Source organism: Haliotis rufescens, unplaced genomic scaffold, assembly GCF_023055435.1.
Source record: "Haliotis rufescens isolate VD_foot unplaced genomic scaffold, xgHalRufe1.0.p SCAF_16, whole genome shotgun sequence".
NCBI lineage: Eukaryota > Metazoa > Mollusca > Gastropoda > Lepetellida > Haliotidae > Haliotis > Haliotis rufescens.
The window spans coordinates 10,481,946-10,499,812 of record NW_025963846.1 but is presented as its reverse complement, the minus strand read 5'-3'; the positions used below and the strand labels follow the sequence as shown (position 1 = coordinate 10,499,812).

Below are 17,867 nucleotides of genomic sequence, written 5' to 3'. Positions count from 1 at the left end.
GCGCCTGACCACCTTATCCCGTTAGTTGCCTCTTACAACAAGCATAGTCGCCTTTTACAGAAAGCATGGGTTGCTGAAGACCTATGTGTAAGCTTTATGACAGTATCGATGCTTGCATCAACAAGTAGGTGTGCTACAGAATTTCTTCGTGCTGTGTTATCTCCTGGATCAACGTTATCTTGTACATATAAGTATGAAGTGTAAGTGTAGTACCTTGCCACAGTTAGGTCAATATTACATCCATATATTACATTGGTCTGTACATAATCTTGATCAGGCAAACTTATGTTTAACAGCATGAGCGCGATAGCATGATAGGCTAGTTCTACACTAGTTCTATTCTAACTCACAGTGACAGATAGTCATGATCCCTCCACCCTCACAGCCACCCCCCTCCCCCAACCCCTCTCAAGTGAGCTGACACCCCACCCATCACCCCCCACCCCACCCAAATGAGCTGACACCCCACCCATCAGCCCCCCCCCCCACCACACCCAAGTGAGCTGACACCCCAGATCCCACTATACATGACTATCAAGGTTAAAATCAAACAATACATCAGGCTTATCCACACAAGGGTATTCCCAATCCCACTGCCAAAGGTCTTTAAAGATACAGCTATCTAAAGTTCAAGTACACAATTTAGCGAGTACTAACACATCAGAGGGTATCAATTTCCCCTTGTCCATCTCAAATCCTCACTGGACAATGAACGACAATATTGTGAAATATGTCGGCTGACTTACAGGGAAGTATAAAGCCTCTAGTTCTAGAATTGATAACACTTCACTTGTAAGTATCCCCGTGTTATGATGTATGCTATGTTGACTGTTTCACTGTTCCTGGGGCTCGGGATGTTGGGCAGCCTTGTCAGCTCGTCCCCGAGCCGATACAGCAGCCCCAAGCATCACCATGAAGCACTCAACAAACATGACAAATTACTCTACGGAGGTAAGATTTGTTTGTTGTGTAACGCCATGCTCAGCAATATTCACCAGTGATTGATGTTATGAGCACCGATCCATGGCTTCGGTGTATGATGACACTCAGTCAACCAAGTGACAGAGTATGACCACTCTAAAGATCATATGGAATGGAGGTAAGAAATTATTAAGATGAGTACATCAACTGAAATCTACCAAAGGTAGGGTTCTGTGTACTGAATTTTATCAAACCGTGCCTGCGGGCTTCTTTCTGTTATCATTGGTGGCCCAGTCGTCTAAGACTGTGCAGAGTTGCGTCCCTTGGCCACGTCAGAAACCTATGATTGTGGGTTTGAATCCCAGTTCACACCGATTATGTTTCTAGGTTTGTCAGCACCATACCCGTGCTCGTGGGTTTCACCGAAGTGGTAAACGTCTGAGACCTGTGTCACTTCGGGCTTTCCACCAACATTAAGCTGACACGCCACGATATAACTGTAATACTGTTAAAAGCTGCGATAACCCCAACTCACTCACTCACTCTTTCTTTTATTAAGGATTTACAAGACCTTTTTTGGGGGGGGGGGGGGGGGGGTCTGTCCATATCTATTTTTAATTTGTTTGTTTTTTTTATTCATATCAGAAGAAAATTAACTTGGAGACATTTCAGTGTTGCTGTTGGTTGATTCTATTTTCTTTCAATAAGTCCATGAACAGGTGACATCACTATTTACAAGGAATCATGAGTTTGTGAGATGGGTTCATCATAAGTATTTCAGTATCATGTCATGTTAGCATGAATGTAGGATGAAAGACACACGTCGTAGATGTTCACACAAGTTTGTTTGTTGTCTAATGCCGCACTCAGCATTATTTCAGCTATAATCGAGTCCAGTGATAATCCAGTGATAATCCAGTGATATAAAGAGCATCGATCCAAGCAATTGGGATACGAGAGTAAAACCCACAAACATAGGCATCATGCTGACAGATCATATCTCGGACAAATCAGGGATTCAACCCACAACCGGCGAATCCTGACACATGCAAGGGAAGCAACTTTGCACAATGAGTGGCTGCAATTCAGACCACTGGGCCATCCATGCCCCACACAATTATTATCAATATATATATAACATGAAATTATGTGCTCAGTCTTTACAACAAAATTAGCCCCATGATCCCTAACTTTTTTTGTCCGGTATACCAACACATGCTGTTGCTTTCAGACTGTCATGAGGTACGGAAGGTGGGAGGCTACAATGTATCTGGAGTGTACACACTGCACATCAACAAGACCTCCTCCTTCCAGGTATGACTGCAACTGTGTACACAATATATTTTTGGAAGGATAAAACATTTTCTGTTACAATTTTCTGTTCGTAAGTTTCCTCAGCGTAACAACATTCCAGCTCATTCATTCATTCATTAAAATTAGATTCTTTTGCATTTAACATTTATTTAAAAAGCAAAATAATACAGACGTTTTTACCATGAATATTTTGCATTTCTCAGATTGATGTGAAAAGGAGTTTCAGAATATGGTACCTTAGAAAATATTTTTCCCACTGCAGTAATAATATTATATTTTCAAAAAATGAAAAATATTTTTACATTATTTCATTTTTTACTGAAGGACCAGCCATTTCATAAGGGATGGGGGACAGGAATTTATAGAAAAACACTTCCAAGAAAATGCTTTAAAACTTAAAACATCTTAGTTAACTAACAATATAAATGAAGTTTCCCCCCTTGCAGAATCAGTGAGTGAGTGAGTGAGTAAGGTTTTACGCCGCTTATAGCAATATTCCAGCAATATCACAGCGGGGGACACCAGAAACGGGCTTCACACATTGTACCCATGTTGAGATTCGAACCTGGCTCTTTAGCATGACGAATGAACGCTTTTACCACAAGGCTACCCAACTGCTCCCACCATTGCCAAACTAGGCTGGAAATTCCAGGGTTGATCAAAGTGCCACCAGTGACCTTCTATGTCTCTCCTGTTCACTAATCAGATTCCACCACTCCTATCACTTGCATTTCCTTCAAACAAATGGCAGCGCCCGGTCAAGACAATCTGATCGAAGATCAAGATCAATATTGTAATAAAACGGGGCTCATCAAAGTGCATCAAATCACGTGAGCACCTTGATTATAAACATAAAAAGATTTGGAAAATATCTGTTGACACCCAGTTAATGGTACACATCCTTTGCAAATCTTACAATCAACCGAAATATGCATGTTTTAATCCTTCTTTCTTCATTGTTAAACGCCACATGCAGCAATATTACAGCTATCTTGATGGCAGTCTGTAAGAAATCAAGTCTTGACCAGACAATCCAGTGACTGACATCATGAGCATCGATCCTTTGGGATTCGATGACATGCATCATCAACCAAGTCAGTGAGCCTGACCACCCAATCCCGTTAGTAGCCTCTTACAACAAGCATAGTCACCTTTTACGGCAAGCATGGGTTGCTGGAGACCTATTTTAACCAGGATTTTTTATGGGTCGATTTTAATCCATGTTGTTTAGAAACCGGATGTCAATTTTGTTACACGATTTTGATTGGACTATGCGTGGTCTTGTTATTCCAGCCAACTCCATAATTGCCCAGTTCGGTAAGGGTGGACACTCGACTTTAGAGTCAGTTAACTCCCTTGACTCAGGATGATGGAAAAAGATAATTAAGCTACAGACTTTTGAAAAATAAAAAAATTGTCTGCAACATAAAATAAATTGTTGCAAGATGTTTTTAAGAAATATATATTGAGGCTCATAGCAGTAATTAAAAAAATATGTCTGTTTTTGCATCTGCAGCTAAAAAATATCAAGCCTCCATACAAAATCCCAGGCTGCACACTAGAATATCAAATGACCAGTCCTGCTTTTTGAACAAATGCCTTTGCTCATTCTACCATCATAATCCCTTTCATATGCAGGTACATTGTGAGCACACAGCAGACAACTCCTTCACGGTCATACAGAGACGAATGTCCGGGGCAGTCACATTCATCCGGCAGTGGTCAGAGTACGTCGCCGGATTCGGCAGTGTTCAGGACAGCTACTGGGCAGGGCTCAGTCAGATCTTATACCTCACAAGCACAGGTAATGGTGTACTGGAGGCTTATTATCTGGGATTTATCTAGGATTCTAAACTAAGTGCACAGAAAAATTGGGTGAAAAAAAGATTATTTTGAACTTTATATTGTTCTATTGGTTATAATTCAGAGGTATTTTAACAATGTAGTGCATTTAATGCAATAATATATATAAATCTAAGTATTAAGCCTCTTCGTAGTTATTGGTTCTGGTTCATGCAAGTCACCACTATAAAGTTGTATCATTAGTTGTACAATATTGGCACTAGAAAATAGTTCATTCCCTTTGAAAATGTTTACGGACATGTGCTGCAGCCTTGGGGCCGAATATCGGCCTCTGATTAATTCACTGTCATAATGCAGGCATTTCTGATGTATACCTATGCACCCAAGAAGGGCTTTAGAACCACTTATGCCTGCAGTGGGTGGGTGAGAATGGACTTTTGAAGCTTTTTGCAATGTTCCAGCATTATCATAGCAGGGACACCAGAAAAGGGTTTCACACACTGTACCCACTAGGGGAATTTAACAACCAAACAGTTTTGTTTGTTTGTTTGTTTGTTTGTTTGTTGTTTATTACCCACTCAGCAATAATCCACAAATATCACGGTGGGAGAAACCAGAAATGGGTTTCACACATTGTACAGCTGACTTTAACTTTTATTTTCTCCAGGAAATAATGTTTTAACGATCAACATGCAGACCTGGGATGGGGAAGCTCAGAATGTCCGTTACTCATTTTTCCGTCTGCAAGATCCGAACACCTTCACACTCAACATTGGTGGGTTCTCTGGCTCTGTCCCTGACGATCTATTCTACAACAACAACATGCCCTTTGCCACATATGACCGCCCCGACCCAAACAGCTGTGCCACCCAACAGAGTGCTGGGTGGTGGTACAACTACTGCAGCTACGCCCTCCCCAACGGAGTCTACTACACCGGAGGCAGCTACACGCCAACCGGCGGATTCTACAATGGTATCTACTGGAAGGACTGGCGAGGATATGGATACTCTTTGAAATTCCTGTCAATGTCTCTGTCTCAAATGTGATGCTACAAAGATGATTATTAATGTATTTATACATAATGTGTTTTTCTTACAAAAACCTGTAACAAAATAACCAATAAATTAATATTATTAATGTGGCTGTTGTCAGTCCTGCCATGTGAGGTCAGGCTTTGTCTTGTTGGAAAATGACATTCGTTTGTTGCATAATGGGAGGAACATATGGCCGAAGAATCTCATCCATGTAACGTTGTACTGTTAAATTCCCCATAACTTGCATCAAATCTGTTCTACCAGTGTACAAGGTGGCTGCCCACATCATCACACTACCACCACCAATTCTGTCCACTTCCTGTATGCAGTTTTGTGCATAACATTCCCCACGACGCCTGAAAACATGATGCCTATTATCCACATGGCGAAGCATAAAACGTCACTAAACCAAAGTTGTCTCCATCGCAGTTGTGGCAATACTCGGGTATTTATCTCGTATGAGTGAGTGAGTGAGTATGGTTTTATGTCGCTTTTAGCAATATTCCAGCATTATCACGGCCGGGGACACCAGAAATGGGCTTCATACATTGTACCCATGTCGGGAATCGAACCCGGGTCTTCGGCGTGACGAGCGAACGCTTTAACCACTAGGCTACCCGACCACCCCATTTATCTCGTATGGATGTCAGCAACACTTGTCAGATATGTTCGATTTTACTACGTTTCGTTTCTCTTTTTGCGCAGAGCATATCTGGCAGATGAATCAGAATAATACCAACGTGACTGTGGTCAAAATTAGGAACTGGACCCTCATGTAAAATGTATATTAATATAAATAAAACTGAAAAATGCTATACAATAATTATACTGCGAAGATGTAGTTTTAATTTTTTTTGTAAATATTAGAAAAGAAGCCTTTTCCATATTACAAGAAAATCACACATTATCATATTAATAAGACATTAAAAAAATGCCAACATCACATGAAATACAATCAAAGTTGTAATCATCCACCTTGTCTACTAATCTTTTATCATAAAAAGCATTTGAACTAAGGTTTTTTTCCCCACTTGATCTAACCTCAAGTTTAAACTCTGCATGTGCATGGTTTAAATAACCTTTTCTTAATTTTCTAAGCATGGAGGGCATCTTTATGGTATTATGATAACAACCCCATCAATTTCCTACATCTTGAACTATATCCCATAAATATTGAATATACATCTCTTAAAGGCACCAAGACCACATTTTTCGTAATTTTCAGACCATGATCATATACCTCGATGCAGCAGGCTCAAGGAACAAGGACAGATTTTAATTGAGGCTATACCATTAATGTCATTTCCTGATGTAAAATCGCTCGCGGCTGGTGACTATGCTTGTCATAAGGGGTGACTATCAGGATCGGGTGGTCAGTCTCACGTACTTGGTTGATGCATGTCATTGTATCCCAATTAAGTAGATCAATGCTCATGTTGTCAATCACTTGATTGTCTGGTCCAGGCTTGATCATTTACAAACCGCAGATATGTTGCTGGAATATTGCTGAGAGCGGCGTTAAACAAACAAACATTAAATCTCTCGAAATAAAAGTTTGACAAAATCAAACAAAATGAATTATTTAATTTTTTCACATCTGTAAAAGTTTGGACATCTTCAAACAAAAAGAGATTCTACAACCCATGATCATGTAGTATCTCCACAAGAAATATACTGTATATATATATAGACACACACACACACACACATGTACAAGCAGCATGCCCATCTGCTGAACAAGGCATGGACCTAGCCAGCTAAATATCTCACAATGTGCAGTTTACATTGTGGCCTTCAAAATCCCAGCTTGGGTCATGTTCTTATCACCCTATTGCAAAACAACCAAACCATGCATCACAACCTTTCTATAACCTCAAGTTTTCTGGGAAGCTAAGATTGGGAGGTATTGTGCAACAACCACCAGTAGAATCACATGACGGTTATTCAGTCTATTTATAGCCTCCATGATCACATGACCATGCACAGGTGTTGACAAGTAAGCAGTTTCTGATGAGGAAGTAAATCCCTACACTCTTGAACCAAGGTCTACGCTAGTGTGTATCAGTTGTGTCTATCAGCCTACTGTGTCAGCATGGCCACTGTCTACCTTCCACTTGGTCTGCTCCTTGCCCTGTGTGGAGGCTTGAGTGCCGTCTCTACTTACAAGGACACCCGGTTGAAGTTTGTCAGCCATGAGGCCCTAAACAAGCATGACAAAACAGAGTACACAGGTGAGTTGGGTGCCTTGACTTGACAAAGGCTTATTTATTTCAACTGTACTCTATGTGATCAGGGGACTTTGACATTTGCTCTATTCAATGTTTGACTATGCACTGACAATAACCATGGCAGTGGTAAGAGCTTAGGGGGGGTCATTTATTTTGGGGTTGAGTGTAGGGCAGTGTTAGAAATTGGCACTAGTCCTGTAGTCCTTGCCAAACTGCCCAATAGTTAAGGTATCATAAGGACTAGTAGAAATTTGCCATTTTTAAGGGTTTTGCAATATGTTATCATTATAAGGACTAGTGGACTAAATATGTTAGTTTCTACCCCTGTTGGGGGGTGGGAGTATTAGTCTGGGAGCACCAAATTTGATATCTGACCAGCAAGTGCCCAGACATGGTACACTGTCGCAGGATTTGGCGCTTCAGGTATCCCACAAATAAAACGAGTACTGTTTATTCACCGTAGTTAATGTTCAATTAATGCAAGTTAAGTTAAAATGTCATAAATGTTGAAATGTGCATATTGATATCGATGCATAGTCCAGGTGAAGTAGTTCCGACTGAACTGAAAACAACATTACAATGTCATAAAAATCTTTTCCGAGCAGTCAGATCAGGTACAGAAGACAACTGAAACTTTTTACAAACATTTATGAAATGTTATTATCCAGATTCAAACATTACCTTGATTATTTTACACAACTTAGATAACTTTCTTTATGTTTTTTGAGCTCGTAAACGTAAATTCATTTTAAACATGTAAAATATAATAATATTTATTTATGACTTGTTGTCTCTCTTTTCAAATGAAAGACATATAGCCAAGTTGTGAAATTCATCTCTTATGTCCTGTAATTGGCAGAGTGGGTATTTTCCTCCAGATAATTCATTTCCTCCATTTGCCTGTTTCAACTGGTAAATCGTGATTGGAGGTTCTAAACTTAAGAAAAATTCTCAAATTATTTCCATCCGTATTAATTAAATAGTTTTCAAAATTTAATTTCATTCATTACAATTATTTACATTGATCCTTTTGGAGATTTATCTCTTGCAGCCATCAAGGATTGCAACTGGATATCACTTAGTTTATCCTCAACTATATTTTTAAGATAACCTTGACTTTGAAAAGTTTGTGATATGGTCTTGGGACAGAAGTTTTGATATTCTTAAGCGCTTTATCTGTAAACACATCTGCATGGTGCATAGATTCACTACCAGTACGCAGTAAATTGTTAATATCATGATCTGTTTAAATTAATTGTATTTTTGTTTTATGCATGTTATGTATTTGCACTATTTCTGAATAACTCGTTTACCCCGGTATACCATAAAGCGTATGTCATAAATGATCAAATGTACATATTGATAGGAATGTTGAGTGCAGGTGAAGTAGTTCCAACCACGGACTTGTATAACCTGGATAGGAAACGCAACAGATAGCCTCAGGTCATCTACGCCGCGCTACCGGCGATTGTTTTTCCACCTCTGCGGGGGGTCATCGCAGAGGCTCATGGGTAGATTCACTGACCAGCTCTTCAACTTTTGTCCGCGTATCGCTTCAAAACATCCTAATTTCCAGTGTTTTTCGCTTATATACAGACTTGAAAGGTAAGTGGATATTTTGTTTATATATTGTGTAATGGTATTAGGGACGAAATAAGACTTCTGAAAGTAATCATTTTTGTTTCAACTGTCTTTAGAAATGTGCACACCGGTCCATTGTTTTCGTCTTGCATCCAAGATGGCAGACAAGTGAAATCGTGATATTTGGCTGTTTTATTTCGCTATCTCCTTCGTTATCATCCAATAAAGTCCTTAGTTACAAGGGTGTGCTGAACATATGCTATCTGTACAGCAGTTATGTGTAAGAACATCTTTGATAATGTTATTTCACAACGAATTACGAGTCCATGAAAATCGATGTTTATGCAACAAAACTCGGGAATTTTTACACACACGCACGATTTGGGCGTGCTAAAACTTTTATTCTGATAGATATTTTTTCCCAAAAAATTACAAACTAATACCTTATATACCAATAAGCAACTATGCGGTTTTGTAATTACGAAACATTCGTTAAATACTCTGTAATTAATGTTACAAATATAGCTATGAATGGCAGTCATCGGACGTTGAATCCGAGTTTCTATCCACTTCATACTCGGTGTACTCGCCTAGAAGTACGGACAAATCCAAATCGGAGTCATCCCAGTTGACGAAATCGGACATGTTGTAGTTGGTACGAGAGAATCTGAACGCTTGAATATGTATCCGTATTAGGTTAGGAATGACGATAATGTTGCAAGGCATTGTATATATACGGTCTGATATCTCGATCATCTTAATTACCGTTTCCGTGTTTAATTGATAAAAATCTGATGCACATGGGACATATGTGTTTTGACAGCTATCAATCGCCACACATGCTCGTAAGCCGGATGTTTTGGTAACCAGGGGAAGTCAAGTTAAGCCCTACTACGCATGCGCCATAAGCTGTCCACATGTGGTTGGCATCGCGCCTGCGGGATACCGATAACATGGGGCTCGGATTGCAATTCGCGGATGCGCGGCAGAGATAGTTTCAGGAATTCTGTATCGTTTCCTATCCAGGTTATATAGGTCCGTGTTCCAACTGAACTGATTCCCTCTGAAACCCCCACTCCCCAACCCCCACCCCATTATAAATGACCGGTCCCTAAGGCTATAGGCAACAGAATCGATAAACACAAAGAAAAGTTATAGCAACATGGACATTAATGAATCAAATCATTAAATGTACTCTAGTTCTAAGTTTAAATTCAAAACATTAGCTCAGTGATATTTCATCTTGGTTCACAACCACGGCATTGCCAAACAGGATGTTTATCAGGTCAATATGACATTTATTCAATAGGGTCATCTCTCATTTGTCAGACAGCTTAAAACAACAACTTTTATGGTGTGACATATTCCCCTTAATCGGAATAGACTAGTCCTGTCACCAACAACTGTCTGACAACTGGTACAAAAGAAAACAAAATTATATAAATCAGTGTTTATGCTTGATTTATTATTGCTTTATACTTTGGAATCTATTGCTAAGTTAAAGGAGTTTTACGTTATATATATGAAGTATACTACGTAACATATACATAATATATAATGACCATCAATCATTACGAACACAGTAATATTTACTTGAATGTAACCTGAATGTAATCCAGGAATTGCATTGGGGTCTTTACTCCCTGACGCAGTTGTTACTTCAGGTGAAGGAGGCTCCGGCTCTCTTTCAGTGCTGGTTCTCTTGATTCTTGGAAGCGCTGCACCAAAATCAACCTGGATAAGCTCTGTCTGCTTCTTCAATATTCTTCATGACTTTAATCAAACGATAGATGTTGGGGTGTCGGTTGGCATCCGGAATCTGGCATCATCGACGACCCAGTTGACTACCATGTAGTCGTTGAACTGCACATCTCGAGGCACGTCAGTGGTGGAGTTCGTGGCTTCCAGCCACAAGTCTTGGACCATGCCTGGTGGGAGAAGGGCCAAACCAGCTGCTCTCCAGACCCACTTCTTCACTTGGGGGTCATGGTGGTCGATACGGAATCTGATCTTCGTTTTGGATGGCTAACTCCTCATTGTAGAGTGACTGCATATGGGTTTCTTCTCTTGCCCGTTTTCTCAGGCTGTTCTGGAGGATGGCTGTGGTGTGAAGTTGTCCTGAAGTAGTGAGTGAGTGAGTATGGTTTTACGCCACTTTTAGCAATATTCTAGCAATATTCCAGCAATATCACGGTGGTGGACACCAGAAATGGGCTTCACACATTGTACCCATGTCGGGAATCGAACCCGGGTCTTCGGCGTGACGAGCGAACGCTTTAACCACTAGGCTACCCGACCGCTCGTCCTGAAGTAAACACCAACAGTGCTGCACTTGCCAGGTCAAGTCTTCCACACCTATCACCAGTGTGTACAGGTCAAGTCTTCCGCACCCATCGCAAGCCTGTACAGGTCAAGTCTTCCACACCTATCACCAGTGTGTACAGGTCAAGTCTTCCGCACCCATCGCCAGTCTGTACAGGTCAAGTCTTCCACACCTATCACCAGTGTGTACAGGTCAAGTCTTCCGCACCCATCGCAAGCCTGTACAGGTCAAGTCTTCCACACCTATCACCAGTGTGTACAGGTCAAGTCTTCCGCACCCATCGCCAGCCTGTACAGGTCAAGTCTTCCACACCCATCGCCAGCCTGTACAGGTCAAGTCTTCCGCACCCATCACAAGCCTGTACAGGTCAAGTCTTCCGCACCCATCCCCAGCCTGTACAGGTCAAGTCTTCCGCACCCATCCCCAGCCTGTACAGGTCAAGTCTTCCGCACCCATCGCCAGTCTGTACAGGTCAAGTCTTCCGCACCCATCACCAGTGTGTACAGGTCAAGTCTTCCACACCTATCACCAGTGTGTACAGGTCAAGTCTTCCGCACCCATCACCAGTGTGTACAGGTCAAGTCTTCCACACCTATCACCAGTGTGTACAGGTCAAGTCTTCCGCACCCATCGCCAGCCTGTACAGGTCAAGTCTTCCACACCCATCGCCAGTCTGTACAGGTCAAGTCTTCCACACCCATCGCCAGCCTGTACAGGTCAAGTCTTCCACACCCATCGCCAGTCTGTACAGGTCAAGTCTTCCACACCCATCGCCAGCCTGTACAGGTCAAGTCTTCCACACCCATCGCCAGTCTGTACAGGTCAAGTCTTCCGCACCCATCGCCAGCCTGTACAGGTCAAGTCTTCCACACCTATCACCAGTCTGTACAGGTCAAGTCTTCCACACCTATCACCAGTGTGTACAGGTCAAGTCTTCCGCACCCATCGCCAGCCTGTACAGGTCAAGTCTTCCACACCTATCACCAGTGTGTACAGGTCAAGTCTTCCACACCCATCGCCAGTGTTGCCTCACAGCAATCTTGTTGTACAAGATCCCTTCCAACAGCACCTGTTGTGATCCTCGGATGGATGGAACGTATTAAAATTTGCATACTGCAGCTCCAGCCATGGTCTGGTATCCATTCTTCTGATCATGTATCTTGTATTATATAGCTACTCAGTGAACATATCAGTGACAACAAACTGTGAAACATTAAAATATGAAGTACATACACTTCAAAGGGATTACTTTAATTGGCCTACTAACTTGCAAAAACAACCTGGTTATGTTAACGAAGCCTATTAAACTCACTTGTGAAAACAAGCAGTAAACACCATCTCGCAAACTTCAGTAAAAACGAACATATTTACAGTTTAACCAAGCTGTTAAAACTTCAAAGAGATTGTCAGTGTCTGGGTCATATTATATGAGTATAAGGGTGTGTGGTAGTAAAACAATATTCCACCGTCTGACAACTGGGTGTCTGACAAATGGGAGGACCCCATTGAATGAGTTGACAATATTACACAAGTATCACTCAATCCTGCCTGCCCATGCTGCCGAGATTCACACTAGTCTGCTAGCCCAAGACAACTAAATTTAACAACCAATCTTTTAGTAGTGGGACAATACACTGATGCATCAGTGGATCACGACTTCTTACTTCTTGATACAAGTATCCATCACAATCGCTCACAAAGTAAAAAGTATCGATTCCTACCTTAAATGTATTCTTCAATAAATGTTACACCAAACACCAATTACTGGTGAAAATGAGTAGTGAAAACGTAAATATTTTCATCCATTGCCCCATACTTGACACTGCCAACTGTAGATCATTTGTGTTCCAGGTATTTGTCCATCCTGTCTATAAAAAACATGGCTCACGCACCACAGAAAAGTGTACATGCAAGTATCGTGATACGTATCAGATCGTGAGCAAGTATCATGATACGTATCAGATTGCACAGTTGGTGTATCGTCCCAGCCCTACAATCGTTATTCAAGATTATTGTTGATTGACTACTAATTTGTGCTAAGGACAAGTAAAAATTCAGTACTGGGAGTCTTCATTGACTAGCAGCATTTGAGGGCTATAATTCTGAACCTGTTCTGACTAAATGCTTCATGAGCTCTTCAAATTGAACAGTATAAAACTGACTGAAAATGTAAACATACTTCACAGTAGTAGACATGTTTGTCTTGTTCAAGCAGGAGTAAGGCAACACTTTCTTTTTACTTGCTTTATGGATCCACCGACTGAAGCTTTTTGTAGAAATGGAAAAAATAATCTGCATTTGTTCTTTTTTTTATCCTGCTGATAAGCTAATAGCATATAACCACTGACTAGATACTACTGTCCTTCAGCCACAGGAGTCAGTATCTAAAAATAGACGCCCTCATGCATATTCATGACCATCTCCACACGCGACCTTCGGGCTCGCGTGTGGAGATGGTCATGAATATGCATGAGGGCGTCTATTTTTAGATACGGACTCCTGTGCTTCAGCTGATCTATTCCTTTGTCACTTGAGTCAACCATCTAGGTACTGCTTTCCATTAGACTGGTCACCCAGTGCCTCTAATAGTTGTGTCATTCTCTAACAAGATACTGCTTTCCTTCAGACTGTCATCACCTGCGCCACACTGGAGGGTACAATGTGTCTGGAGTCTATACTCTTCACCTCAACAGTTCCTGGCCATATCCGGTACAATCAACTTGCTTCACAGAGACATTAACCACAGTGTCTTGTGAATAGTTTCACTTCCTTTCTGCATTGAAATAACACATCCTAAATATATGCATCATTAAATTTACTTCAGTAACATAAAGATAATGATGTTAGTTTTCTTAATCCTTTTACGCTCAGATGGACCAAAGGTCAAATAATTATACTTATGCACAGAGCTGGTGTCTATCTTCTGTCAGTGTCATCTGTGAACATGACCCTGGTCAGATTGAGATCGCTAGGCCATTGCGTCTCTCTGCCCAGCTACATCTATGGGGAACAACCCACTAGATGTTTCCCTCTAAAAATTAAGGTTGTCCTATTTACGATGCCATCAAGTTGTGACAGCATGTTGGAATTTCCAGAAATGATGTCATGATAGAACAATATAAACCACACTTCGCTCTTCATTGTTCTTCATGATTTATCGCATAGCTATCTTGTATTACTGGGTATATCATGATCAACACCATGAGTGTGTGTAATGCTGCATTCTTAATTAGTATGGTGCATATTTTTAAGATGCCATATAATGTCAGAATGAGCTTCCTTTGTCAGGTGCACTGCGAACATACTGCCGACATTTCCTACACTGTCATACAGAGACGCAGTGATGGCAGCGTCCACTTCCAACGAAAGTTCAACGAGTATTATTATGGTTTTGGATATCCTCAAAGTGACTACTGGATGGGATTAATCACTATGTACCATCTTACAAATGCAGGTAAGCAAGTTCTCAGTCAACTCAGAGATTTATCAAGTATTCTAGAAAGAATTCCCTTGGCAGGCAAACTGAAAAAGATTTATTTGGGTGGAAATTGAGATTGATATTGGTAGCCAGGATTTTCCCTTAATGAAATGACTCCTTACTTGACCATAAATCTCTTTAACAGGCAAATATTGCTCCCTACACACTACTAGCCAGCACTTCTTGTCTCATGACATGGCTTCTACTGTCTAAGTGTTTGTTTGTTTGTTTGTTGTTTAATGCTGCATTCAGCAATATTCAAGCTATTTGACGGCGGTTTGTAAATAAGCAAGTCTGGGCCAAATAATCCAGGGACTGACATCATGAGCTACAATCCACACAGTTGGGATAAGGTGACATGCATCAACCAAGTCAGCAAGCCTGACCACCGATCCCAGTAATCGCCTCTTACGACAAGCACAGTCGCCTTTTACGGCAAGCATGGGTTGCTGAAGACCTATTCTACCCCAGATCTTCACAGGTGTATAATACACTTGTCTCATGTTTTCCTGTTAAGATTATCTACATCACCGATTTGATACAACATATGGCGTGAACTATAAGTCAAGAAAATTAACAAACTTTCCAACCTGAAACATGATGTCCAAACCTTTTCATTGTGAAGCAGCTGAAATCAAACCTCAGCCGCCAGAGCTGTGTAGTGGAGAAGGACTATAACACTATTGATGTACAACTATTTATGTACAAAAGAAAGTTGTTTGTCAATACCATATGTCTGTTACTTTGATGCACTGACATCACATTGAATGTAACCATTTTTATGTAACATTTTTTCATGACATAAATTTTGGCAACTTCTACGAATGATATGTGTCATTTCCAACCTAAATTACCGACATAATAAGTGTCCGGGTTGCTCTCAAAATTAGATATAGTGGGCTCTTATTAGAATATAATTTTGGTGAGTTGAAAGATCGTAAATGTTTCGGTTTATGCTGACAGCCTGAAATGATACAAAAGAAAAGTCTGTGTGTATTATACATGACAGATATATTTTCCAGAATTTAATTGCCCATAATTAAGGGTGCATATACTGACACATTAGAACATGAGTTGGGAAATACTTAGTTCCAAATTGGGAATAATTAAAGACCTGGGCCCAAATATCAGCCTCTGAGCAGGTCTAGATAAACCCCTGGACTTACTCCCCCTTACTCCATAGTGACTGACTACTTTCCTGATTGTAAATGATAAGTAACTCGTGCTGCAGTCGAATTCACCTATGTCTCCGTCTGTCTATGGTTTTAGAGTGTCAATAAAATGTTCTTTGATCTTATCTGGTTTGGATTATTGTCATCGCATTGATAATTCCAAGATATGGTGGAAATTAGTGGAGGGTCACACGAGGTATAAGTAGCAGGTTATGTATTAATGTGCCACTGCAATCATGAGAATAGAAAAACTATGCATCGATTCAATGATAAAATGGTGCAATTTTAGGGTGTGTAAAAAACAGATTACTGCATTTGTGCCTGTCATATACCATTGATCTAACCACTCACTGTAAGATAAACGGTACCTGAAAGGCGACTATACTTGTCGCAAGAGGCGACTAACGGGATCGGGTGGTCAGACTTGCTGACTTGGTTGATACATGTCATCATATCTCAACTGCATGGATCGATGGTCATGATGTCAATGACTGGATTGTCTGGTCCAGACTCGTTTATTTACAGACCGCCGTCATATGGCTGGAATATTGCTGAATGCGGGGTAAAACAACAAACAAACAAAACCTGACAGCCATTGATGTTGCAATCCTTATTTCACTTAACAGGCAACTCCTAATTGTTCTCTCTGCAGGCAACAATGTCCTCACCATCAACATGCAGACATGGGACGGCCAAGCACGAAATGCCCGCTACTCCATGTTCAAACTACTTGACCCCACCAACTTCGTATTGCACATTGGGGGATTCAGCGGCCAGGTTCCCGACGACCTCGGCTTCAACAACGGCATGCCGTTTGCAACCAGTGACCGCCCCGATCGGAACTTATGCGCTGTGTACCAGAAGGCAGGCTGGTGGTACAACTACTGTACCTATGCACTCCCGACCGGGAACTACTACTATGGCCGTTACCAACCAACAGGGGGCTACTATGATGGTATCTACTGGAAGGACTGGACAGGTTATGACTATTCCTTGAAGTTCTTCTCAATGTCTCTATCTCGACAGTGATTCTCAAGCTTCAGCTTACACATGTGAGCAGCATTCAATTATTTTAGCTTGCCGGAAGCTCATGTCATGTGTGGACATTTTTACAAAGATGTGTAATTTCATACAAATCACTTGTTATTTGTAATTGTACTGTTTTCAATGTTTATTCTTGTATGAAGCCATCTGTATGAAGCTTTTGAAGTTTTTGTATTAAAATAAAGTCATCCTCTCGACAAAAGTTTCTTTTTCATTCATCAATCAGTAAAATCAGATTTCTTATTCTAATACGATAAATCTCTGCTGGAGTTCCGTGTACATGATGTAAGGATTATCGGGGTTTTTTTTGTTGAGACTTAAATTTCCAAATTGTGGTGGTGAAGAAGGAAGTCAAATTATTTTAGAAATCTGACGTCTAATTTGCTCAATAACCTAAATACTCAAGTCTTTGAAAGACATTTAGAAGTGATACACATAAGAAGAGAATTTATGGATGTCAACTTCTTCATTATGAGGAACACAACGTTTCGGAGTATATACTTACTCCTTCATCAGGTGATCATCTTTCATTCACCTGATGAGGGAGTAAGTATATACTTCAAAACATTTACACCCATAAATTCTCTTCCTTAACCAAGATACTGTTTAGGAAAGACACAGTATGTAGGAAATAGCTTAGGGCACCGCACACAAGCGGACCGACCGTCTTCGCCACCATATAACGAGTGAGTGAGTGTGTATGGTTTTACACAGCTGTTTGCAATATTCCAGCAGTATCAGCAAGAGACACTAGAAAAGTGGTTCACATATTGTACTTAATGTGAGGTATCAAACCTTGGCCTTGGCATAAAGAGCAAACAGTTTTACCACTTTACCCCACCACCCCATATTATCAAGAGTGAGTGAGTGAGTGAGTTGGGTTTAACGCCGCTTTTAACAGTATTCCAGTTATATCACGGCGTGTCAGCTTAATGTGGGAGGAAAGCCTGAAGTGATGCAGGTCTCAG

At 40.8% G+C, this 17,867-nt stretch overlaps 3 protein-coding genes across 6 annotated transcripts in view; 2 read left to right on the top strand and 1 right to left on the bottom strand.

Annotated features, from left to right (window-relative positions):
* The window catches only part of LOC124136710 (DCC-interacting protein 13-alpha-like), a 73,455-nt gene that overhangs the window by 42,659 nt on the left and 12,929 nt on the right, over window positions 1-17,867 (bottom strand). The window lies entirely within an intron of this gene.
* Window positions 799-5,176, top strand: LOC124134720 (angiopoietin-related protein 2-like). Its single transcript, XM_046499766.2, has 4 exons — window positions 799-951; window positions 2,153-2,235; window positions 3,874-4,039; window positions 4,706-5,176. Exons 1-4 carry the CDS (start codon window positions 810-812, stop codon window positions 5,083-5,085), a joined length of 771 nt encoding a protein of 256 aa, XP_046355722.1. The 5' UTR covers window positions 799-809; the 3' UTR covers window positions 5,086-5,176.
* LOC124134731 (angiopoietin-related protein 1-like) lies at window positions 7,036-17,101 on the top strand. The gene is made up of 4 exons (XM_046499775.2): window positions 7,036-7,304; window positions 13,832-13,914; window positions 14,494-14,659; window positions 16,508-17,101. The coding sequence occupies exons 1-4, from the start codon at window positions 7,166-7,168 to the stop codon at window positions 16,882-16,884; spliced, it is 765 nt and encodes a 254-aa protein (XP_046355731.1). The 5' UTR covers window positions 7,036-7,165; the 3' UTR covers window positions 16,885-17,101.